Source organism: Siphateles boraxobius, unplaced genomic scaffold (genome assembly GCF_051911475.1).
Source record: "Siphateles boraxobius isolate OS27281-9 unplaced genomic scaffold, OSU_SipBor_1 8, whole genome shotgun sequence".
In the NCBI taxonomy this organism is placed as follows: domain Eukaryota; kingdom Metazoa; phylum Chordata; class Actinopteri; order Cypriniformes; family Leuciscidae; genus Siphateles; species Siphateles boraxobius.
The window spans coordinates 22,525,607-22,552,686 of NW_027509208.1; the positions used below are offsets into that span (position 1 = coordinate 22,525,607).

Consider the following 27,080-nt stretch of genomic DNA (forward strand, 5'->3'; position numbering starts at 1 on the left):
TTTGACGAAGCTTCGGTACGGAGCTGGAGATGGCGACAGAGGGTTCCCGAGATGAAATTCCCTGCTGACCCGGAGTCGATGAGAGCGTGGGCTGAAACAGAGGATGTCTGGGTGGTTAACTGGACACAAGAAGTGAGAGGATGCATTTTTTCTTCATCAATATGAAACACACTCACCGATGTTCGTATGGGACGAATTGGACAGTTTAACCGAACATGCCCACTGGCTCCACAATACAGGCATAGACCCCGGTTCAGTCTCCTCTGTCGCTCAGCAGCGGTGAGTTTACCAGAGTCGATAATCATGGGTTCTGGTTCTGGAGGGCTGGCGGTTTCAGATGGGCGGAAGAGTGCAGTAACATTAGAATGGGACTGATAAGATTGTAGACGGTCTGAGCATCTGATGGATTGTTGAATGAACTTTGAGCCCCATATGATCATCCAAAGCGGCCAGTTGTAGACGGAGTTGGGGTGTGAGACCAAGCCGGTAGGTGGTCAGTAAGGACCGCTCGTTCCATCCACTGGCTGCAGCAAGAGAGCGGAAGCGAAGGGCATATTCACGAGTCGACATCTTTCCTTGAGATAAATGATAAAGTTGCTCACCGGCTGATATCTCCCCATCAGGTTGGCCGAACACCTCCTTGAAGTGAGAAACGAAAGCTTGTATAGAACTAATGGCTGGACCAGCTTGCCTCCAGATCGTTTCTGCCCATTGGAGAGCTGGACCGGTGAGTAACGATGTGATGAATGCTATTTTTGACTGGTGGGTAGGATATAAAGTGGGTTGCATGGTAAATATGAGAGAGCATTGAAGCAAAAATCCGTTGAACTCCTCCACCCCGCCAGAGTAGGGCGCTGGTCGGGCCATGGGACTGGAAGCTGCGGTTGCCGAAGAAGTGCTCGGTGGTGGTGGCGCTGGCGGTGCCGGTGGTGCGGGAGGCGCGATGGTAGGAGAAGATATTAAAATCCTCTTCAACGAATCCACCAGCTCTTGAAAGGGATCTGGAACACTCATGCTGTTACTGTCTCTTGGTCCGGGCTAACTGTTACGGAAGCAGTCGGACAACAAGGTAGGTAGTGATGATAATGCTTAATTCAAACAGCAGAGTTTCAGGATACTTCAACGTGCAGAAATGGGTGAGTAACAGAGTTCAGATATGGATAATACTAGAATGCAGTCCGTGGATGGATAATGGATATTTCCTTTGCAGGAACGTCGGAAGGAGATATCCTGAGTGGAGAAGAGGCTAACAGGCTGACGGCACACACTCACGCACCCCTTGACTGGACTGAAAGGCTTACGGCTCGTACACCACGGCAGAGATGATCTGGACAGACTGGGATCGGCACAGAGAACTGGTAAGTTAACACAGGGTAGATAGGTTAGTGATACTCGTAGAGAGAAGCACTATAAGTCCGCTTCGTATGAACGAGCCCGGACAATGAGAGGTGTGTGGTGTGTGCTTATGAAGCAGAGTGGCTAATGGGGTGCAGGTGTCTCTTGTTAAAACTCAGGTGACTGTGATCGTTGGGTGATTGTGGTGGAAGAACCTGGCCAATCCGTGACAACAACTTCCTTGTCTAATGTGACATTTATTTGTTCTGTCTAACTGAAGGGACAGAATAACGTTAGCTGATAATTCATGGAGTTTGCGATCTTGTGTAAATTACAGTACCGTGTATGCTAACGTTAGCTATATTTCTTTTAGTATGCAGATATCCTTACCATTGGGAAAAGCATTTTAAAACGTGTGTAACCGCTGGCACACCTGTTTATTTTTTCCTTTGATTTGTCTGCTATTTAGTCTCATTCGTTTCTTTGCTAGATTTTCTCATGTCTACTCATGCTAGTTAACATTACCCCCTTCATAGTCCTGTCATGTGAAGCTCCGATTTGCTTTGTTCTCTGCCAAGTTTACCTGTGCCTGCCACCCTCTCTGGTCCTGGATTGTCCTGGTTTCGGACTTATGCCTGCCTACTGATTTCTGGGCTTGCATCAATCCTCTGGAAAAGTTTCCTGGACTGATTCCGGTTACCGACCTTTATCGCCCGGCTTTCGACTATACGCTCCCCTGTCTGCCATGTACAGAACCCGGTTTTGTTCATTAAAGGTTCTGATCTGCCTTTGCTTTTTATGTTTTATTTATTATACTTTAAAAAAAAAAATTGTATTCGTCTATTCAGTTTTTTACTTTTTTTTCACAAATGTTTGACTTTTGGAAGTGCAATTTGATTACCATATGCAGTTTTAATAAAAATTTAGTGAGCTAACCTTCTATGTCATTTTTACTCTTCAAAGTGTACATTGTAGGTCTGACTAATTAAAAATTAACCACAAAACATGGCATGCTAAATATCTAGATATCTATATCTAGCATTAAAAAAATTAATTGTCTGGACGTCGTCTCGCTGTTGCTGAATGTCGCACAGCAATGTTGCTACAGCCCTGTTGCGTCTTACTATTCTATTTTGTTACAATGTTGCAAGCACGTAGACAGCGACGTTGCCATAGTAGAAATGCAGCGTGCCACAGATGTTGCCAGAACGTAAATGTGTTTGCTGTGAATCAAGCTGCAGTAATCCGTGATTGCTCAGTTCCAGTAAATATAGGGTTTTCTTAAAGAAATACTTCGGCAAACAATGACAATTTTAACATCATTTACTCACCTGCTTGTCATTGCAAAGCCATAATATTTAATTTTTTTATCACACATTTTTTAAAGAATTGTTACACAGCTCTTGCCATACAATGACAATTCATAGTGAGCTGTCTAGCTCCAAAAAGATTTAAACAAAAACCATAAAATTGGTCCATATTTGTGCTAAGTTTTCTGAAGCCATAGATTAAAAAGAAAAATATTATCTCTCACTAGGATTTGGCTCACTATGAACTGATAGAAAGCTTTATGCATGTCTACTTTTGTGCTCCACAGAAATTTTTTTTTGGTGAACTATACATATAGTCCTATAGACAACATATATGTGTCACAGGTTGCGTGTGTAAACAGCACGAAGACGAAGGAGCATCAAGATAACCGCCTTTAATGACAAAACTCAGGAGAATAGGGAGATATCCAAACAAAACATTAAGATAAACAAGGAATGATGGAAAACACATATAAATACATAGATCTAATGCAAGGATTAATGAGCTAATTGATGGGCAACAGGTGAATATAATGACTATATCAAACACACAGGAAACTAGGACACAGGGGAAACAGGATGAAACAGAACATAATTGTAATGTTTTTGAGATATTTTAGAAGGCACAAAATAAATTATATTGTACTTAAAGGCCCAATGAAGTGCCGTTGACGTAAAAACTGAAACAGGAAGCTAAAGCGGGAAATATTGAATGGCTTCTCCCCCTTTTCAAACAGCCAATAGCGTATAGTTTACCTCACAGACTGCAAGTCGTACTTGACAGCACCATGGAAGCGAGTCCAAGCGCTGATGATGAATATGTTGAATTCAATAGTAGAGGTTTCAATAAATTCTAGCCATTTCATTCTTAACCAACGTACAGTTAACGGAATAAAACTCAAGCGTTTGAGCAACCGAACACACATCTCCAACCCATATTAATCCGTGATGCGTCAACGGTCGCTTTGCCCAGGTGTTATTTATAGCATAGGGGGCGGAGCTTTAGATTGTAGAGAGCATTTGATTGGACAGAAGATGTGATGAGAAGCTAAAGAATGCGGCGGTGTCATAAAAATCTGTGATCCATTTTAACAGAAGTGAGAGACTGTAAGTTTTGAATGCTTATATCTCCTAAATGCTAATTTTGTTATTGTTTTGGAACACAACAGCTTATTCATAACCTTAAGGCTGAAATATGCATACTAGAAGCTAAAAAAACTAAATATTTTATTTTTAGGGGGCCTTTAACATGCAAATAGCCTACATAAAATGCATTTTTCAATGTCTGATAGTATTATTTTAGACTATCTGGAAGTTCACATATTCAGATCCAGTGTTGAGGAAAGTTAATGTGGCACAAGGTTGCGTTACTCCCTAAAAAAGTAATTGCATTACTTAGTTACTTTTTATTAATTTTTACGGGTTATTTTACCAATGGGAGGAGAGTTTGGGAAACCTGTTTGAAAATAAGGTGATACTAGTGGCACACAAATCACACACTTCAATTAAGAAAGAGACACTCACATTACCTTTGCATTATTCTTTCTCACTTAGGCTTGGCTTGCTTGTACTTAAAGAGTTATTTTTAGCAAATGTAAAGGCCCTTTCACACCAAAAGTAAAAATGAACGGAAATGCAAATTCACGCCTGTATAGTAGAGCACACAGACCTTTGGACTATTCTGGACTGCAGAAGAATAGGATGCAGGAGAGGAAAGTTCAACACTCTTACTTCAACGTTATTTAAAAAAAAATAAAAAAAGAAACACAAATGTAATGTTTATATAAAGTAATTTAATTTCTGCTTATTGGTATGGTTGAATTGGATCATCGAAGGTCAGCAGCAAATACATTGTATAATAAAGTGAGATTAAATACACAAAGTATTTAATTTACTGTATATTTTTTGTGCAAGTGAGATGAGTAAATGCCTTCTCACAATTACTATAGAACTACGATAACCATCATGTTTACACACACACACACACACACACACACACACACACACACACACACACACACACACACACACACACACACACACACACACACACACACACACTTTATTTGAGTATGGCAACATGATACCTCGTTCTACAGTATGTGTATAATTAAAGCAATGACAGAGACACCTCCCCACACTCTTACTTCTATTTAGGGTAACTTTTAGTGGTGAGATCAAATGTTTTGTGCATACAGCCCCTTGTATTTTGTTGCAAAATTTAAAAGTAATGTGTTACTTTACTACAAAGTTAAAGTTACTTTCTAGTTACTTGAAAAAAACGAATCATATTACGTAACTCGCACTGCTTGCAATGTGTTACCCCGACACTGTTCAGAACAATATGTACTGCTTCGCTTCTCTATTATTACCTTGGCTTCTCCCAAGGTCTTGTATGCCCACTGGAGATTTTGGCTAAAAACAAAGTGCATTGTGATATTTAATAATGTTAGAAATGCATTTGTTGAAGTGAACAGAGCATTTGGGTATTAACATAAATATACACACCAGACAACTTTTTGGCAAAGTTCACATGCATAAAAACCATGTAAATCAGTCCCCTTTGTTTTGTTTTTATGAAAATCAGTTATTAAATTATACATCCATGGATAAATGCAAAAGATGAATGCACACTGTAATGCAGTGACTTATATGTTCGGCATGGTTTAATCATGACCACGGTGTTGTTTACAATGAGAGCTAATTGCTGGTGTACATTTGCGGTGACAAGGTGACTTCTGTTAACATCACTCTTGTTTTTTCAGACTAAGAACCAAAACCACTTCCTTGAGTCACAAATTTCAATTTCTTAATTCAAAAACAATTACTGCAAGAAAAAGGTCAGTGATTTAGGAAGTATAATAATAATGGTAAACAAAGTGAGTTAAAAGAAAAAACTTTTTTTATATTTCAAAAGATACTGAAAAAAAAGTTTGAATGTGTCAGGCATGCCCAAAGTAAGTGAAAGTAACCCCGAAACTCCTTATATAAACATGGTGGATGGGACTAACTGAACAACATCAAAAAAAGTAGTTTTTGCCAACATCGAGTAGATCTACATATATTCTGTGTAATGCATGCATTCACTGATTATGTTCATGATATAATAGCAACTGTAAATTAAACCAGGGGCTGTAGTCACAAAACATGTGATCTCACCACTAAAAGTTCTCCCCTAAATAGCAGTAACAGTTCTAAGTTAAGAGTTTCCTCTTTAAACCTACTCACAAAGCTGCTGAGACCAACTTTACTACGAAATAAAGATGTGTCTGAAGCTTAAAGAAGGGGGGTTGACCTCGTTGCTATGGATGATGTCAACATGCTTACTAACTATGACTTGACCACAGAGATTGGGTGATGGGGGAGGGGTCTCTGTCAGTGATTTAATCTTAGAAATACTGTAGAACGAGGTATCATGTTGCCATAATCAAATAAAAGTTTTAAAATAAAAATGTTGCAAAATTCAAATAATGATTTTAAAATAAAAATGTTGCCATATTCAAATAAAGGTTTTATAAGGTAGGCTAAGTGTCACTAATTAAACAAGTTCAGCTAATTGTCATTCTCTTACATGTCTGCATCTCGAGAGATTGCAGAATTCAAGCGACCAATATGTTTTATAAACAAAGTTCAGGAGTATATTCAAATTATCTATCCAATCAGCTCGAGAGGAGGCAGATGATCAGAATCAGAAAGAGCTTTATTGCCAAGTGTGCTTGCACACACAAGGAATTTTCCTTGGTACTGAAGCTTCCAGTGCACACAAATACAGATACAACAAGAAACATAGTAATACAAATTCTACAAATAAAATTATACAAAAAAATATGAAAATACTATAAAAATATATGGTCACAGTTGGGTTTTGTCAGAATAAACATTTACAGATTATGATCATATTTACAGTATTTTGAATAGTATGAATAAATATAAATAAATATAAATACCACCTGAATTTTTAAGATATTGCACTAAACAGTGGGAGTATTGCACTTACAGGCATATGCCTTGGGAGATATGTTAACTGTTCAGAAGGGAAATGGCCTGTGGGAAGAAACTGTTCCTGTGCCGAGATGTTCTTGTGGCCAGTGATCTGAGTCGCCGTCTTGACGGTAACAGTGCAAACAGGTGGTGTCCAGGGTGAGTGGAGTCTGTGATGATTTTACCTGCTCTCTTCCTCACTCTGGAAGAGTACAGATTCTGGAGGGTTGGCAGGGGGGCACCAATAATCCTCTCCGCAGTCCGGACTGTCCGTTGTTGTCTCCTGATGTCTGATTTGGTAGCTGAACCAAACCAGACAGTGATGGAAGTGCATAAAACAGACTCAAAGATGGCTGAGTAGAACTGAATCAGCAGCTCCTGTGGCAAGTTGAACTTCCTCAGCTGGCGAAGGAAGTACAGTCTCTGCTGGGCCTTTTTCACAGTGGAGTCAATGTGATTGTCCCACTTTAGGTCCTGAGAGATGGAAGTGCCCAGGAACCTGAATGACTCCACTGCTTCCACAGTGCTGTTCATGATGGTGAGTGGGGGGGGGGAGTGCTGGGCTGTTCCTCCTGAAGTCCACGATCACCTCCACTGTTTTGAGCCTGTTCAGCTCAAGGTTGTTATAACTGCACTAGACAGCCAGCTGTTCAACCTCCAGTCTGTAAGCACAGATGACAGTGGTGTCGTCTGGAAATTTCAGGAGCTTGACAGTGGGGTCTTTAGAAGTGCAGTCATTAGTGTACAGGGAGAAGAGCAGTGGGGAAAGAACGCACCCTTGGGGGGGCGCCAATGCTGGTGGTGAGAGTCCTGGATGTGTGTTTCCCCAGTCTCACTCGCTGCTGCCGGTCCGTCAGTAAGCTGGAGATCCACTGACAGATCGAGGATGGTATGGAGAGCTGGGTCAGTTTGGCTGTGAGAAGACAAGACATGATGGTATTGAAGGCTGAACTGAAGTCCACAAAGAGGATCCTTGCATAAGTCCCTGGTCTGTCGAGATGTTGCAGGATAGAATGCAGTCCCATGTTGGCTGCATCATCCACAGACCTGTTTGCTCTGTAAGCAAACTGAAAGGGATCCAGCAGGGGTCCAGTGATGTCCTTCAGGTGGGCCAGCACCAGTCTTTCAAACGACTTCATGACCACAGACGTGAGAGCGACAGGTCTCTAGTCATTAAGTCCAGTGATTTTGTTTTTTTTGGGGACAGGAATGATAGTGGAGCGTATGAAGCAGCAGGGAACTTCTGTAAGGAACTCAGCTTTTTGGAAATATTAATAATCAATAATATCTTGTTATTATTAAGTATAAATATTTGGGTCAGTTAATTGGATTAACTTGATGTGGCTGAATTAATATTACAATCAATTAATCAGTTCTTCCAACGAACTCTTTTGATTATTAATTTATTCTAAGAAAAGGGTATCTTCCCTGGCCACAGAAGAATAATTATTTCTTCGCCTGTACAGTACTTTGAGCCAGTAGCAAAACCGTGATCGTAAAGTGACTTGTATTGCAAACAAAACAGAACCAAATACATATTATGTACAAGTTTTATTAACTAAATATAGATATTTATATGAATATAAATAAACTAAACAACATACACACATGAATACATAAATAGGTTAGTGATAGGATGAAATTGGAAACCGGAAGAGGGTCTATGAGAAGAACCATCAGAATTTCATTTTCACATTTCATTGAATTGAATACTCGCATTTGTAGTGGGAACAATTCTTGAAGTTGTTGAAAATTTAAGTCGTTGATGGTTCCGGCAGTGTCAAGTGGAAGTTGGTTGAGAGTTCTCTTTCTCCAGGAACGCACGACTGGTTTGGTCAGGGCCTGGGGCCCTGTTGAGGCCATGCCGAGTACCCAGGAGAAGTGAGGAAGTCGGAAGAGTGGGTGATTGGAGTCGTTGTTGGTTGGAGTCTTTGTTCCAAAACTCCTGAGATTGTCCTTGGTTCTTTGTGAGAGAGTCTTCTCTCGCCTGCCTGAGCCCATATCTGGTTGGATCGAGGCCTGCCGGGCCCTGGGGCCCCCGTGGAGGGGGAGGGGGTTCCCCAGGATCACCAGAGCAGTGTTGCGGCTGGATGAAAGAACTAAGAGAGGGAGGTCACATGTGGACTGTCTCTAATAAGGACTGGAAAAGATCCTCCCCTAAGGGTTGAACTCGACCAATCAGAAAGGTGACATGTCTGAGAGGGAAAGTGGCTCTTAGTTGATTTACGGATCTTTGTCCCTAGCATGATTATACCTTCATTAATGCTCAGATAGCTATAACACATCCACACTGCATTCTAGAAGAAAGTGATGTACATCAAAGTGTGAGTCATTAAATGAGGATTAATTAGGTAGGAGGCATGATACAGGTGAGGTTACATTGATCGTTAGTTGGTTGTATACCAGAATACATACCATAATATATACTTAATAGTACACGAGACAGTAAACCATTTACACTGTTTCTTTCACAGTTTTATGCATGTTAATTTATAGATCAGTTAGTCTATGATTAATGCAGCAAAGTCTGTTTTAAAGAGGGTTTCTGTTTCATAGTCTCTCTCTTTGAGTATGTGGCCACATTCCTCGGAGGTCGTAAAATCTCCTTATCATGCCCCGTAACATGACACTGTTTCTGCCCTTGTGTTTGTTCATTTGGGCTGTGTGAGGAGTTTCATAAACCTTTGTATATAATGAATAATTAGTATGTGTCTGATTGGTCCATACCCTACACTTCACACTGCTCCAATGATCTATTGAAGATCTGCGTGAATACCGGGGCCAGTTGTTCAGCGCAGGCTTTTAAACAAGCAGATGAGATGCCGGCTGGGCCTGAGGCTTTCCTAGTCTTCTGTTTTTTGAAGACTCGGCTCACGTCCTCCACACAGACCTTCAGCTCAGGTTGGATGGCAGGAGGGGGGAGTAATGGGGGTGCAGAAGGTGTTGGTGAATGTGTGAAGTGCAGATCAGACCGGGTGTGTGGTGTGAATGAGGGCTTTCCAAACCTGCAATAAAATGAGTTTAAATCATCAGCCAGGTGTTGATTGTCCACAGATCGGGGGGATGGTGACTTGTAGTTGGTGATGTTCCTCAGGCCATTCCAGACTGATGATGGGTCGTTGGATGAAAACTGGTTTTTCAGTTTTTCAGAGTAGCTTATTTTAGCAACTCTGATCTCCTTTGTCAGTCTGTTTCTGGCCTGGTTATGCAAGATTTTATCCCCACTTCTGTAGGCATCCTCTTTGGCATGACGAAGGTGTTTGAGTTTCCCAGTAAACCATGGTTTATCATTAGTAAATGATAAGAATGTCCTGGTAGGAATGCATGTATCCTCACAGAAACTTATATATGATGTTACAGTATCTGTGAGCTCATCCGTTTGTAGCAGCTTCAAAAACAGTCGAAACCGTGCAATTCAAAGCAGGCCTGTAGATTCTGCTCTGCTACATTAGTCCAACGTTTTACAGTCCTTATTACAGGTTTAGCTGATTTCAGTTTCTACCTCTAGGTCGGTATGAGATGAACCAAACAGTGATCAGAGAGCCCCAAAGCTGCCCGTGGGATGGAGTGATACGCATTTTTTTTTGTGGTGTAACAGTGGTCCAGTATATTACTGTCTCTGGTGGGACATGTATAGTGCTGTCTGTATTTTGGTAGTTCACGGGAAAGATTTGCTTTGTTAAATTACCCAAAAATTATGAAAAGAGCGTCAGGATACCTTTGTTCTGTTTCAGCTATTTGTTCAGCCAGCTGTTGTAGCGCCGCACTCACACACGCGTCTGGAGGGATGTAAAGGCCACATTCACAAGAATGAAAGAGGAAAACTCCCGAGGCGAGTAGAAGGGTTTACAGTTTATGAAATGTGCCTCTAAATTAGGAGAGCACATCTTCTTCAGTGTTGTTACATCTGAACACCAACTTTCGTTAATGTAGAAACACAATCCACCACCTCTTGTTTTCCCTGTTAGCTCCGCGATGCGATCTGCACGGAACAGCTGGAAGCCCGGCAGATGTATCGTTGTCCGGTATGGCTTCACTCAGCCAGGTTTCAGTGAAGCACAGAGCAGCAGAGTTTAAAAAATCCTTGGTGAAACTGATAGGTAAAGAATGATAAACGCAGAACAAACGAACAAAAACAACACAATAGCTGGAGAGCTCCACACCGAGGCAGCCGTCTGCGGCGCCATCTTGATTACATGATGGGACATTATTTTCAACTTGACTGCAATGTTTTATCCTCCATCATTCAATATATACATAAATTAACCTTTTTTGTTATGTCATTGCAGATTAAAATCTGTTAATCAAAGTATTTATTGCATTTATGAAGAAAAGGTTTTTTTGGAGTTTTTTTGTGTTTTTTTTTTGGATACAGCCATTTCGGGGTTTAGGCTATATTATATCATCTTGACTACTCCTAACGTTTCACAGATTTAGGAGATAGTTTTAGGAGTCCTAAAATTAGGACTGACACCTAAATCGGCAAGTTAGGTGATACTTTTAGCCTTAAGATGTTTTGTGAATATGGCCCCAGGGCCCGTATGTATAAAACTTCTCAGAAATGCTCTTAAGAATAGTCTTACTGTACGTTCACACCGCTGCCGACTTGAGCTTCCAAAGCTACCGGAAGTCATTCATTTTCAATGGAAGCTGGATTTTGAGCGTCTTGCGTCAATCAGAAAGTTGAAAGTAGCTCAACTTTAGGGTAATGAGCTATGACGCGGTTCAGCGGCAAGCAGCGGCAAAAGCCAGCAACAAATCGGAATATAGACGTCCTCCACGCTGGCTGATTCCGGAGAAACACACGATGTAAACTTTCGTTCCTACCAAAACATTAGTTCAGATAAAATGGAGGAGAAGCTTATAATCGCCGTTGCTGGGTTTCCTATCATTTATGATATGAGGTTGTTTGCTTATAGGGACCAGTTGCAAAAGAACGAGGCATGGGATAAAATAGCTGGGATAGTTTACATTTTTGTTCTTAAAGTTGAACTTCTTTTAACTTGAATGACGCGTTTTTTAAAACGCTGTGACATGCGCGAGACACAGCAAAAGACACAAAGCTCGAGCACACAGTCTAGCGCGTGTTTACATAGTTAAATAGAAAAGCAGTGAAGTGGACTGCAAAAAAAACAATCTCATGTGACATTTCATGTTGTGACACTTCTCTTCTCCCTGCTACGTCAGAGCGACCAAAGCGTCAACAAGCTTCCCCGTACTTTTTGACAAGCGTCCTTGACAGGACGACCTGAGCTTATTAGCCGCTCAAGTCGGCGGCGGTGTGAACGTACGGTTAAGCTTTGACTTAAGACTTGGAATCCACTATTCAGATGGATGGAATATACTATTCAGTTGACAGACGGAAAATACGGAAATCCTTATATATACGAAAAAATCACTGAAAAATGTGTCACGTGTTTCTGTTCAGTGTATTGTAGTGTAGTGTAGGCTATATGATCCTCAGTCCTGTAGTGTATCATGCCCAGCTTTTCTCTCTAACCATTTACAAAGTCGGCAAGTGTATGAAGTCTGCTGTTTAAAAATCTGCTCTGATTTTAAAAGTCGTGTAGGCTATTCCAGCCTTTAAGTGTAAAACAATTCTTAATACAAAGTAGGACTTCTCTAAGAGAAGGAGACTTTAAAAAAGAAGCTAAAAGCAACTTTCAGGAAAGTACAAGACTTATTATTAAGTGCTGACTGAAGTGGACAAATGGCCGCCCCTCAACCACTGATTCAGCCAATAGTGAGCCTGCAAAGGTGAGGTCACAGCAGCATGACACCTATCATTTAATGTAATTATAATAAAATAATTTAATTTAAGACATTGAAACTTTAATTCTTAAATGTTTTTAAAAAAAATCTTTGAATTGTGCAAAAGTATCGCAAATTAGTATTGATGCTGTGACCTCCTTTTCTATTGATGTCTCCTCATTTAGAGCAATGATGCAAACGTGAGTTCCATCAACGGCTCCATCAACTCTAGGGAAGCCCGGAATTCTCTTAAAAGTGGCTTGATTTTGAAGATTAGTTGGAAAGTCAATGAAATGAAAGCTTTAGCGTAAGTTCTGCCATGGAAGAATCGATTATTACGTCACTTATTACCTTCTCATCTAACAAATCGTGTTCTAATACTCGTGGTATAAAAGATCGGTACTTACACATGAGTTTGCAGTTGCTGACGCTAACAATCACCTCCATCCTCCCCCCCACCAATAGGATGGTTCCTTCCTATACCTCCCGGGGGTCGGCTGCGCCCCTGCCTTCATCTTCAAATCGACATCTTCACCCTTACCTATTAAAAATGAGTTAACAATTTTGTTAGCATATTGTGTAGTTGTGCCTGGAGTCAATTGTTTTATTTGTGATAACTCAATGAATTATGCCAAATTGTAAAGACATCATTTTTGGCCAGGCTGTCATGCAAAGAAATTATGAACACATGAAAAAACAAGAGAGGACCAATGAAATATTAATAACTGACTAAGATTTTTACTCTCAGTGGCTTTATACATACGGCCCCAGGTCAGCTTGAGTGCTGCTGCTTCATCTGTTCAGTTTTGTTCTCAGCAGCAAAATCATGCAGTGTATCTGTCTCCCCCTACTGGCTATTATCACGTTTTACACATTATCAGATCTGAATTGTGATTATTTCATTATACTGAAGATATTCAAGACAACAACACAATGATACAGTTTCAGATATTTATGTCAATAAAGAGTTCATTGTTTTACAGTGTTATGGCAAGATTTTGAATTAATTTTTACTCTTTATACAAAATACTTGACTTGATGTGTCCTGTTACTTGGAAATTTGCTTAAACGTGTATGATATGTACTGGGTTACCGTCATTGATATGTATTCAATACGTACGGAATAATATTTTGAATTTTTTTTAAAAATGTAACCGAGCCGGAAGTAAACAAAGCGGACCGCTGTTGTTGGATTCAATTGCCATGGTAACCATTACAACAAATGTGACAGCAACAGATGCTAGTCCAGCTCTCAACAAGTAAAAGTTAATGATTTGAGCCTCCAGACACACTTTTGATATCACAATTAAAAGGAAAAAATGGCAGCTAATTTACAGGCACAACACGAGACGCAGAGCGGAGTTTACACGTTTTCCAGCCGTCCGCGTGCGGTTCCCAACCGCCCCAAATACAGAGCCGATCCGCTGCTGTGAGTCTCACACACTCATCTCACTTCACATATTCTGACCATTTAACTTAACAGTCTAAATGTCATTGATAGACTAATATATTTAAGATGTTCCTAGATGTTTTGACGCTATAACTGAGGAATTATCTTTTTTCCCCCAACTATCTGGGTCCTGAGAACATCAGGTAAATATAGCCCAAGCCTTTTTTTCCTGGCATTTTGTTTATGACACATCTCTCTCTCTCTCTCTCTCTCTCTCTCTCTCTCTCTCTCTCTCTCTCTCTCGCTCTCTTTTAAAATAATGTATTATCTGAAACCAGTTTTAAGTAACGTTAACAAAAACTGTACTAATAATAATACTAGAAAACTATGATTAACGTTACCATGGTAAGCTTTTTGTTCTGGGCTAATGTTATAAGGTGATACCAAATATCAAAGGTTTGGGGACGTGGCTAAAATATTAATATTAATAATAATATTTTTAATGTACACATGATGGTTTACACATTTTTGAAAAGGAATTAAAAAAAAATATTTCTCAAATGGATAAAAACATTCAAAATTCAGAACATGTACAGAACATGCAAGTATATATATATACTTTTTCTTTACTGTATAATGCAGAAATGAAGAACAGAGCAGTTATGGAAACATCATGTATGACCGACGTGTTGTCAGAGGAAATACATATGCTCAACATATCCTACCCATTGTGAGTATTAATGCATAGAGGTTAGAAATCTCTCTTATAAGAAGCAGATAAGAGTTTATTTGTATTTGTGTAGTCTGACAACATAATGTAAAAATACAAGAGTACAAAACAGCCCAAAAAGCTTGTTACTTTTCTGAACCATAGCTCAATGTGTGTTCGTATGGTAATGTGATAAGGGCACAATTGATGAATGAATAGAATATAAAATAATATAAATGTGTTTATCAGACATCTCAGCCCGATCCAGTGGAGTTCCTGAGACAGCAGGAGGCCAGAAGAAGAGTGATGTCCAGAAAACGACTGAAGGAGCAGTTTGGCCCCAAAACACCAGAACCACTAGAGGGCAGAAAGAACATAGATTTGCAGACAGGTAGTGAATGATTTTGCACAATAAACGCAGGGCTTAATGTCAGAGCCCAATGTTGAGCTCTGGTGCTCATGAGAAACCCAGGTTTGAGTCTGGCCCATGTTCCCATCTTTTTTCCCCTACTACTTTGTCTATTCATAAAATCTGACAAAAAGCTACCTTAAAATAACCTATGCTTACTTTCATTGTGTTACAAGTGTAAATCTCAGAATGGAAATGCATCTTCACGTACGTACTCGTAAGCCCAGAAATCAACTGATGAAATCTCTCACTGACGTGTTTTTTAGAGATGTATCTGGAAGAGCTGAGCGATCGTGTTGAGGAGGTCAGCGTGGAATGCCAAACAGACGTGTTCCTGGACAAACCAGCCACTCCCCTCTTCGTCCCAGCCAAAACCGGACGCGATGCAGCCACACAGATAGAAGAAGGAGAGGTGCAGTATAGATTTTTGGATGCTTTTTTCTTCCATCCGGTCGTTAATTCGAAAAACCTGTCCGAACTCTTTATCAGATCCCAAAAGCAAACAACAAATGGTACTTATATACACTCATGGTGTGCTGAAAAACTACAGAAAAATCGGATTGGCCAGACAGTGATCCATTTTTTATGAAACGTTAAAATATTGATCTCTGGGACACTGTGAGCCCTGAGCAAGTGTGCTGCACATGTCCTGAAAAGTAAAGCCAAAACATTTTGATTGCCCGTCTGAGACCTGTTGCCTGAAGCTGGTCAGGTAAATTTGAGATTAGTTTGAGCAAACTCAAGAAGGTGTTTGGTTTTTAGCCGTGTTCAACGGCATGGTAACTTACGCTACACTGATAACCTGCTCCGGAGCAGGTTTTATTCTGGATTTGAGATCGCAGACCAAAACTGGACCAATCAGCTGAGTAAAGTGACATGAATCTGATGCAATAATGCCACTCCGACTGTATCTCTCACTCCAAATTAAAGCAGTTTTGAGTGGGTATTAAAGACAAAATTGCCTCTTTTGGGGACTCTTAGGAAGACTTTGAGTGTTTAGGGTGCCATTTGGAACAGGGCATTAATCTTCAACAGATAAAGTGAATTGTGCTCTCTCGCGAGAAGTGAATTGAACTGATGCCCTCCATGTCAGCAATGGAGAGGCTGTTCGCTGCACACAACACACTTTCAGGTGCACGTGCTTCAGAGCTAATCACAAACTCTGGATCAAACCCTGAGTTGACAGAGAACATTTAAATACAGAGCTTTGTGAGTCCGCCGAACCTGATCTAAACCTCATCTGAAACTCAGACTTGGTTCAACTAGCTTCATGCAACAGGACTCTGGTGGCTGTCGGCAGAATAGGTCATAAACTTCCGCAGTCTCAAAATTATTCGACCCCCTGAATGGAATCCCTCACAAAAGCACAAATCTGCAAAACAGGTGTTGTCTCATGCACACCTGATGCAGCTAATCAGGGGTTTCATTAGTTGCACCAGGCGTGCTAGAGCTAGAACACATGAAATATCTGAACTGGCTAGGTTTGTTGAGTGTCACATTTAACTGCATGTTAGAAATATGGCTAAGTCATAAGAATGCATAGCATAAGGGTGTTCTAAGTATTAAAGATGCTTACCAGTAAAGGGTTGAATAATTTTGAGATGGCGGAAGTCATTAAAAGTTGCATTTTCAGAATTTGGGGAAACCCGCTTGTTGAGCTATTTCAATTCCTTTTGTTTGATTTGTTCATTGCAAACAGCTGAAAGTCTGTACATTTTGTCAATAAACCTGATTTTCAATGGGATTTGAATAATTTTGATTACAACTGTAATTGGCGCAAGATGTCATCAGTTATTTCTGGGATTTTTTGGCTTCATTTTTCTATAGTGGAAGGAAGTGGAGACATGTCGTCCATCTTTTTTTTTACAGTCTATGGCCTAGAGACTGTAGTGTACACTGTGACTCATGAGTTTATAAAAGCTTACCTTAAATACGTAAAATGAATAAATAGTGCTCATAAACAGCTGTTGAGATGTGTGGAGTGTTGGACCAGAAAATGGTATTCATTATGTCACAATTTAATAAGCAGATTATCTGTCTGTGTTCTTACTCCCTCTTTTTCTTTTTCTTTTACCCAAAAGTTTGAGGGAAAACGTTACAGTCTAAATCTGCCGATCATTTCCCAGTGGTAAGACTTGCATATGTTCTTCTTGTCTGCAGCTGTTTGATTTTGACATGGAGGTCCAGCCCGTGCTGCAGGTGTTGGTGGGGAAGACGATAGAGCAGGCATTGTTGGAAGTGCTGGAGGAGGAGGAGCTGGCTAACCTGAGGGCCCAGCAGCAGACGTTCAAGGAGATCCGTGACGCTGAGCTGGTGGAGGTGCAGAGGCTAGAGGAGAGGGAACGGCGCCTCCGTGTGGAGAAGGTGGGAATCACTACAAACCATACACAACACAACATGATGCTCAGCCAAAAAACACCAAGGTTGTGGTTTTAATTAAGTCATAGGTAAAGACTTTGGCAACAGAAAAACAGGCCACTAAACAGTTTCGTTGTCTAGAAATAACGGCACAATTTAGTGGCTGGTGGTTAAAAGTTCAGTTGATAGGAGCATTGTGGCCTGAACTAGACTTTATTTCACTCCAGTTAAGTGTGAAGTATTTGTTCCAGCAAAGTGCATTTGACAAATTACAAATAATGAAAAAAAAAACTATAGAGATAAACTATAACAATAACTGTAGCATCCACACCAGAGGATGTTATCATTCTGTTTATTCTAAAATGCGAGCTGCTGTTTTGTTGTCTGCCACTTTAAATGCTTAAGCTCTTTAAAGCAGGATGGATTCTCATTGGCCGTCCAAAATCAATCTGAAAGTAATTCCAATGGCAACTTTGTCTGTGTGCCGTTATCATTATATTTGTGGTGTGGACTCTGCTCTTCTTTATATTTAGAATGATTGTTGTTGTTATTATGGTTATTGTCCTTGGTGTGAATGTAACACATATGACACTAAAATAATGGACATTTTTTGGTAATTCATAGGTTTTACTTGCAAAAAACAAATTTGACAGTATTTTACAGTAAAATTACATCCAATTGCATCAACCATAGCAGTTTTTTAATATTAACTTGCAGGTGCCGATAGTTTGTGGGAGTTCCTTGTTTGCAGATTTGTCGACCTATCTGTTTGGTCTTCTTTTCCTACGCACCTATCACCTGCAGGTGTGCGATGGTGTTTGTTAATTTACTGTAAAATATATAAATTATATATAAATATTATATTTTTAAATATATAAATTATATAATATATATATATATATATATAATTTTATTTTTATTTTATTTTTTTACATAATTTATTCACATATTACATTTTTATGAATGTACTAGTGATAGTATTTTTTTCAGTTCACTTATCTAGAGACAGTTCTCAGTAAAATAGAGAATAAACAAAATAAAATTATATAAATATATATTATATAAATATATAAAATTAAAGCTTTGTAAACAAGATTTTTTCTTTTATAATTATTGTGCACACTTTTTTAAGATAATAATTTAGAGATGAAATGTAATGTTTTTTACTTTATAAATATATTTCACGCCAAAGGACTAGATAAGTGAACTGAAAAAAAAAACTATAAAAATACTGCATTTCCCATGACGTTATGACAGTAATCCAAGAGGGTGAAAGTATATTTTCTGAGTGGTAATGCTTCTTATGTATTTTCAATGTATTTTATTGCAATGCAGGAGAACCGGATAAAGCAGCAGAAGGCAGTGCTGGAAAAAGAGAAGGAGACAGCAGATAAAATTGCTGCGAGAGCATTTGCTCAACAGTATTTGTCAGACTTGTTGCCCTCAGTCTATTCCAATCTGAGGGATTGTGGGTACTTCTATGACCCTGTGCAGAGAGGCAAGTGCATGAAAAACAGAGAAACTGAATTCATCTCTGTATTAGTTCATCTCTAGATCTTTAATGAATAATACATGAATTGCTATTATAGTGTCTATGAAAGTTCATTATCTCTGCTCCAGATATCGAGACCGAATTCCTCCCTTGGCTGATGGAAGAAGTCAGCAATACTTTAGAACAGAGATATGTAGCAAGAACAGTGCTTGACAGTGAGTGATTTTTGTATTTTGTTTTTTACTTTTTTAATGATTTGCTGGTGACTGATACATAACACTGACTTTAGGATTAGTCTATCAAGTCTGTTGTTGTCTTGTTGAGATCCAGTGATTACAGCATTTTGATCATAATTTGGATTACTTGTTCTTCCACAGTGCTCATTCAAGATGTCACTAACCAAAGATTTGAAGCTTTTCAGATGAAAGAATAAACGATTTCCATTAGAGGTAAACAGGATGAAACATTTAATCACTCTAACACATTTGTAAAATCAAAATCTGTTTATGTAATGTCAGTTTAATTAATAGTTGAGGTGAAGAGTTAACCTTATAGTCTTTTCTCATTTCAGGTCATATCAGGAAACCAGAAAGATGCTGGAAAGTATTAAAGGGGTTCACGCATTCTTTATTAAAATCTAATAAATTTGCATGTCATTATAAATATATCATTCATATATTATTTGAATAAAATTGCGAAAAAGATACAAATCTGTCACTATACTGTTCAAGAACGCGCTTCAAGAACAACACTGTAGGAGGCGCTGCGGAGTAAAAATGTAATGTGAGTGTTTTAAATGGGAAACTTGTGATCGACTCTCGTTTTTATTTAGAGTTTGTAAAAGCAGCATTACTTGAAGAATATATTAATGGCTCGTTTTCATGTCGTCCCCATATGTGATATATGTTGTACCGAGGAGCTGTTTTCAAAACATTGCCTATGATAATGAACTGAGATGATGTCATTCCTCGTAAACTTTATAAAAAATAATTTCCAGAGGAATGACTATTTCATTTTTCCGCCTACCCTCGCCTGGTCCTTTGCCTAATCACCGTGACGTGACCTGTTGGACGTTTCCGCTTCAGCTTTCATTCACTTCGCCTATATACCGCTCTATATTTAATCCTGCTTCTCCATTGGTCAACTCCCAACTTCAGCCACGCCCACTATGTGCCTCGGAGTTTCACTTCCGTCGGTGCAGCTTTGGCAACACAAACAGAAACAGGCGTGTTGATGTAAATACATCGTTAAGGAAAGACATCTGAGTCACATCACTGTACGTATTCAGAACTCTACCGACGTAAATGTTTGTATGTCCTAATTACTATTGTACATCATTCAAACATACGAGGTTTCATTACAAAGTAAACACGAAATAAAAGCTGGATGTACTTTGAGACCTTGTATGGGCAAAGCGTCATCTATTCTAGACTAAACAGTTTTGTATAGAACTCTCTCTCTCTCTCTCTCTCTCTCTCTCTCTCTCTCTCTCTCTCTCTCTCTCTCTCTCGGATAAGCGATTACCCTTAATAATTCAACAGTTTGCGGTAGTCATGTGAATGAAAGTGCTAAGCTTTTCCTCATGTTACGCATACATTTTTTTCATCTTGTGAAATTTGCAAGCACAGGTGCAGTAATGACTAAAACATTGCATCATACTTTTCACATTTAGATGTTCCTGCAGTCTGTAGTTATGTAATGACTGTGATGATGGCTCTCACTAGTGAATCACTGATCAAATTACCTGTTTATCATTTCTTGAGGTTAAAGCAGCAGGGAACACACACGTTTAGGTAGCCTCTTTAAATTATGACCTACTATATACACAACTTTATTTTGTCAGATTTTGTTATCTTTAATTTAGTCTCCAAAGTATAAGTAAGCACATACTCGCATATCTCTGTCGCATATTTATGAGTAGGTAATGGATCATTTTTTATAAAGGTTCAAATGTTTGAGTGATACAAGGATACGGCATGACGGTCAAGTCATGTTTTCAGCTGTCCTATAGAGCACATTTGTGTATGAGAGTATAACCCACATTTTTAAATTTGTGTTCAACATGATTTGCAGAAAAGTACGCCGTAGTAGGCGATACATCTATTGATGTCGGTAATATCTCCCACATATTGCTTCGTTCCTGTATTTTATGTCACACACTTTCATTGTACTGACAGATAAATAGATCCAAACACATTTTTTTCCAACGTGAAGAAATTTGTTGAAGCATTCTGGGTTTTCGGGTTTATTATGTGTTTGAGGCCTATAGTATAGGCCTATGTAGTTTACACTACTAAGATGAGGAATTTACACTGTGAAATCATATTAATTGACACAAATGTTAGTCAATATTGGTAAATAAAAATAAAAACATCTGATTCTTTTATGACCTGCAAAAAAACACTATCGAACTTGGACAGTGCCACATTGTTTTACCACTTTATAATGCTAGCCATTTCTGAATGGTGCACTTCCGTTTGCAGGGCACCTGTTCCTAGTACCTAAAATAAATACTGCACATTATTCTGTATTTGAAATCATTTTTCAAGTAAACTTCAGTCATTAAGTTATCTTCTATAATGTGAACGCGCTACTCATCGTCTCCTCCGTTGGCGTTGTGGGCGTCGCGCGCGCCGCGCATGTGTCTCAAACAGGAACTGGAGTCGCTGACTGTCATTCAGCCGCGCGCACAAAGGTGAGCGCACCGTCAGCCATATTACCAGCGCCGGACTCTGCTCATTTCCTTGGAGGGAGGGGAATTATCGGCCGAAGCTAGACTGAATTTGCTCACCGGCTCTGGTAAGATTTGCTCCTATCGATTATCGCCTGGGTCAAAGACCACAACACTGTTACTGCGTCTATCAATCATTCCCTTCTCTTTGTATGACGCCGCCCAGTTCAAAGGGAAATCTCTACAACAGGTGCTGCTCTGATAATGGGACGGTCTTGTATCATACCATAAAAATGGTCTGTTGTTTTATAAGTCATGAAAAGGGGGCAAAAAAGCGTTCCTCTTTTAAAAATGAACAGCGTTACCATGAGGACAATTAAGCTAGATGCATTTTTTTGTTTAGATAGCCTAACGTTAGTGAGTGATAACGTTACGCTTGGGAAACGTGAAACGCGCGGTTTTTACTTCAGTTAAGTAAAATATTGAAATCAGCTGATTTTCATTACCCTCGATTCCGTTAACGCGTATCAAACATGCTTTTATGTGCCGGTGTAATTGGAACACCGTACTTAACGTTAACTGTGTTTCCCACACTATTCAACAACGCCAGTTTTAGGTGAAACCATCGGTGTAATCTGAATCCCGAACGAATGACTCTTATGAGCCAGTTCCTGTCAGTGAATCCAAAACAAACCTCCAGCCTGAGAAATGCAGTCAGGTTACCAAACGAATGATTCTAATGAGGTGCCCGAAAACAATATGTTCACTAACCGGTTCTTTATTAGTGCATGAAAACACACGAATCAGTCGGAGGTGTTATTAATCTGACTCCCTTACAGAACTGCATGTTAGCCTATTGCTTTCGTCATGCCCGACTCGTGAACCGAAACGGGTAGGCTAGTGTGCTATGTTGGAGCTTAGAATGTAGACAGACACTGAATCGTTGTTAAAGGGATAGTTCACCCAAAATAGAAAATGGCCATCATTTACTCACCCTCATGTTGTTCCAAACCTGTATGAGTTTAATTCTTCTGTTGAAGTTATTTTGAATAATGTTGCTAACCACAGACAGTTGATGGACCCCATTGACTTCCATAGTATTATTTCTTTCACTGGGGTCCATCAACTGTCTGGTCACCAACATTCTTGAAATTGTCGTCTTTTGTGTTCAGCAGAATAAAGAAATTCATAAAGGTTTGGAACAACTTGAGGACGAGTAAACGATTATAGAAATGTCATTTTTGGGTGAGCTGTCCCTTAAGAATCCTCTTCCATTTTTAAGAACATGTTGTGCAATTAAAATGTTCCATGGATGTTAAATGTTCTTCATGGAACCATAAATGCCAATAAAGAACCTTTTTTATTGTTTTTAAAGTGTACTGAGAAGTAATTCAATGTGTAAGCAAAAACTGTATACGATTTGATTTGCTTTAGCCTATACACTTTTTTTGTTTAACATAATATTAGAGAGACAGCTGAGGGCAGCAAATGCTATATATATATATCAGGCATGTGTGAATCTCACGGGTAGCTTGCTTCACTCTGGTACCGCTACATTTTATAACTGAATATTTGGCTGCATTCCCTGTCAAGGGCTGATCTTTGGGAAACAGAGACTGGAGCAAATATTTGCAGAATGGGGTGGGGACTTTAAGGCAGGCGGTGTTACCTCTTTTGGGTGAGGCTGTCGCAATCTTGAGTTCCAGTTTTTAATCGTGATTCACTTGGCTGTATGGAGTGCGTCAAGGTTTATTCTCACCCATGTTTAAATGACAGACAGACCGTTTATGAGTCATTCTCACTAGCGCTGCTCAAACGCGTCTCTCTTCTTTCTGCTTCAGAGGGAGGCTCCGTGGAAACTCACATTATTCTGAATCTTTGACGGGATCTACAACAGGACTCAAAATGCCTAAACCTGTAAGTATTCTTCAAGTCTTATTCTTATTGGTAAAATGGTTGTTTAGAAAGTCTGAGTGTTTGGAGTTGTTTCAACTTCTGTTCAGTGTTTTGAAATGTTCTGGACTATTTATTTTGTGATAGAAAACATGCTTGTGTATCTTGACTTCAACCTAACATGGAATGAAAGTTTAGTTCTCAAACGCTATACATTCAAAAAGTTGTAGTTTCTAAATGTTGTGAATTTATCTATAAATCTTTAATTGTATGCAAATTCTGTCAGTGCTTATCACTCAGTTACTTCTCAGAGGCATTTGTTTCAAGGCAAAGGCTTTTGGATAATTTATTCCTGTTTTTGCCTTGTTTATCTTTACCAAAATTGTAATACTGAGAATGTGTGACATATGTAAGCCTAGTTAAAATGTTTGAAACAAACATCATATTGAATTTGCTTATGAACACTGGAACCAGCAAGTGCAGCTTGAAGCATGTTAGTTTGTTTAAGATAGTAACAGCGTTGTCAGGAAGAGTACAGAGGAAATGACATCACCATGCTGCTTCTCATTCATTCCTGGCCCTCAGCACTGCCTACCGAAACACTGAATACAAAAACGCTTGTTCTTGGTGCCATGGTCAGTTTAGATAGGATGCAAGTTGGGGGATTCGGGTTCAAAATAGTCATATTTCAAGATTCAGTCATTTAAATGCTTTTAAATCAAGATGGGCTATCAGTAATGATTATCTGATAAAATGATTAAACATTTGATTAGATTTTTCTCTGAAACCCCCTTTAAAGAGAGTGTGAGGGTTTCTGTTTTCTATATTATCTCTTAAAATTTTCCCTCCTGTTTCAGGTGTGTCTAAAATAAGCACTTTCAGCAGCTGAGGGTGTTTCCTCTCAAATTTTTGTTATCATTTGTTCTATTGAATAATTGATAACCAGACAATGCCTGTCACGCCCTTTGGTGATGTAGTACAAAAGCACATTGTGCTGTAATCAATGTGCTCGTGTGCTCTCTGGCTTTAGCTCATACCAGCTCAACGAAACACTAACAGAACCATCCAAATTGGAACTTCAGGCTAAAGCCAGTTCAAAGGAAAAATAAGTACATGGTCCCTTTACTTTTTTGTCCCCTTTTATAGTACATGAAGGGGACATCAAATTAGGCTCACTGGGATTTCTTTTAACACGAATTGGGCCCTAGCATACACCCAGCGCAATACGGCGCAAGGCTTTTTTGCTAATTTCAGCCTGACGCAGTTATTGTTTTCATGTCCTGTAACCTGCATCACGTTGTTTAAATGGCAAATGCATCTGTTCCCATTTGTTCGCCCATGGGCGTGCTGGTCTGAAAGTGAGGTGTGTTCTGGTGCAATGTTGGTGCGTTGCTATTTTGAGGCAACTGAAATAGACTGCGCTATTGACTAACAAAAACCTGGTCTAAAATCAGTGGCGCAGTATATTTTTTGTTATTTAAAAGTGCACATTAGTAATGAGCCTATATGCGGGTGCACAACACACGTACACTCTGCTTATTACACACACACAGGGACGTGCAGCAGCACTCAAACATGCCAAATATAAAAAATAAAAGGATTACTATGTAAAAGATTATTGTGTTATTGTATCATAAAGATATGGTGGAATGAATCCGGGATGTCGTGCACGAGCAGATCCGTTTCCTCGCTAGAGAACTTTTCAGTTTTTCCGCTTGCAAATTCCGACATGTAAATAGCGAATCCGCCATGGCGCGAGCTCAACTGGCTTTTAAAGGAATGGGAGTTGAGACTCTGGTGGGTTTATTGCACGTTACGCCAAAAACACACCCATTACTCATTAAGAGAATAGGAACAACCCTTTTAGACCATGCGCCGAGCGCTGTTTAAAATTTGACAATTCAACAGCAGTGATGAGTCACATGATCAATCAAAGCTGAAAGCTCATCACAGGTACCTCTTCCACAAGAAAGTTAATACTACTGTATAGAAGCTGCACTGTGTGATTCGCACAAACATTAAAGACCATCATGGTAACACGCATGAAATTTTAAAAATGCAATAATACATTAATTTAACAACATTAAATGTAACATAAAACCCTAATGTACATAACTGATTCGAAAAAAAACTAAGAAAACTATGAAGAAAGTTATTTCAACAAAAATACTTCAAATGTGAAGTGTCACGCAGGGAATTTTGGTAATGTCAATTTATGTTTTTTCACTGTAAAATATACAATGCGTTTTCTTTTTCACTTTCAAAAACTGTAAATTTAACAGTATTTTACAGTAAAATTACATTAAATGTACCATTAGATCTATCACAGTTATTTACCGTATATAGTAAGGAAACTTTCTGTTAACCAATTAACGGTTTTGCACTGTAGCACTTTTATCGTTAAAATCACGATAATTTTTTAAAGTGTAGCAAAAGTGTATTCGGACACGTCCTAAGTTCTCTTGCTCCCTGCGCTTTTAGACCATGCGATTAGATTGTTAAAATAAGGCCCATTATGATTACAGGGCCTTTTGTCCCTTCATAAAGACTTATTTTGGTGCAGTTCTTATGAACTTTTACCATAGTTAATTTTGTAAACTGATACATTTCTATGTTTACATATTTACGCCTTTCATAGTAAACTTGCTCGATCGCTCCCCTAGTACAGCATTGCTTTTGTGATGCTAAGTGCTCAGGAATGAGTCCTGTGAAATGCCAATCTTGATAAACGAGCTAAAGAATTGTACACGGGAGCTAAAATGAAATGGTTTCTAAAGCAAATGCCTTATCATCTCACACTTGCTTTTAACACTAGGGCTGCTCGATTATGGCAAAAACTATAATCATGATTATTTTGGTCATTATTTAAATCATGATTATTTAACGTTGTTATTAGTGGGCGTTGAATTTCACGATATGAGTAATTTTAAATAACAGTGAAGTTTTATTAAAAACTAATACTAGGGTAACTAATGTAAGAAAAAGGTCCTCAAAATAATTATATAAGACAAGTAAACAGTCAGCAATACAATAAGAACAAAGAAACTAATTACAAACAAAACAGAGAAATGACTAAAACCGAATGAAAATACAAAATAAGTGAACAGTTAAGTTTTTTCAGGAAGATGTACTAACAGTGGTATTCCGATAAATAATAGCCTACAAAAAAAATGACTAATGAATGAATAAAATTACACTGCATAGTCTTACTGTACACATTTAATCTAGATTGATCCTGATTAAAACTACTTAAAGCTGTATTCCGTAACTTTTTTGGTTTAAAAATGATCCAAAATAAATTTGAGCAAATACATAAGCAGCCAGTGTTCAAAACTATCTGCTTGCCTTAGCTCGATTCAGATAGTAAGCTTGTAATGTTTTTAATTCCAGTGGTACTGGTGGATTTCCGCGGGAAATACAAAGTATAATTTGCACGGTTTGACGTGATAGGATAAGCGATTGTTAGATTTAATCAGCACGATTTACTGCAATGCTTTTTTCCCTTAGTTGGTCAGAACGAAAGTGGATGTTACTTGTTCAGATCACATTTTCCCGTGAAAATTCTTATGTTGGTCATACTTCCAAAAAGTAGAATCTGTGATTCCGAGTGCCAGTATCCACAACGCGCTGTGACTGACAGCCACGCATTCTCCTCAAAAAATTTGATTCATCCGTGCCCAGCCGTGCCGAGGCACAACCCACGTAAAGTTGATAATTTCGCAAATAACTGCAATTGCAGATTTTGAACAGAGATAGCAACAAAGAGGAAAAACTACGGACT

The 27,080-nt window shown here is 39.0% G+C and overlaps 2 protein-coding genes across 3 annotated transcripts in view; both read left to right on the plus strand.

Annotated features, from left to right (window-relative positions):
• The first annotated feature begins 13,558 nt into the window (after window positions 1-13,558).
• Window positions 13,559-20,132, plus strand: rsph3 (radial spoke head 3). Its single transcript, XM_077221071.1, has 9 exons — window positions 13,559-13,806; window positions 14,410-14,497; window positions 14,726-14,867; window positions 15,152-15,297; window positions 17,046-17,249; window positions 18,579-18,741; window positions 18,864-18,950; window positions 19,113-19,184; window positions 19,307-20,132. Exons 1-8 carry the CDS (start codon window positions 13,697-13,699, stop codon window positions 19,166-19,168), a joined length of 996 nt encoding a protein of 331 aa, XP_077077186.1. The 5' UTR covers window positions 13,559-13,696; the 3' UTR covers window positions 19,169-19,184; window positions 19,307-20,132.
• Window positions 20,133-21,189: 1,057 nt separating this feature from the next.
• ezrb (ezrin b) overlaps window positions 21,190-27,080 on the plus strand; it is a 31,577-nt gene continuing 25,686 nt past the window's right edge. The window contains exons 1-2 of one of the 2 annotated variants that reach the window (XM_077221063.1): window positions 21,190-21,534; window positions 23,248-23,323. In XM_077221063.1, coding sequence (XP_077077178.1) covers window positions 23,312-23,323 — 12 coding nt within the window. In that variant the 5' untranslated portion in view covers window positions 21,190-21,534; window positions 23,248-23,311. Of the gene's footprint in view, window positions 21,535-22,980; window positions 23,324-27,080 lie in introns of those variants that run through there. The other variant, XM_077221064.1, reaches the window with a different exon arrangement.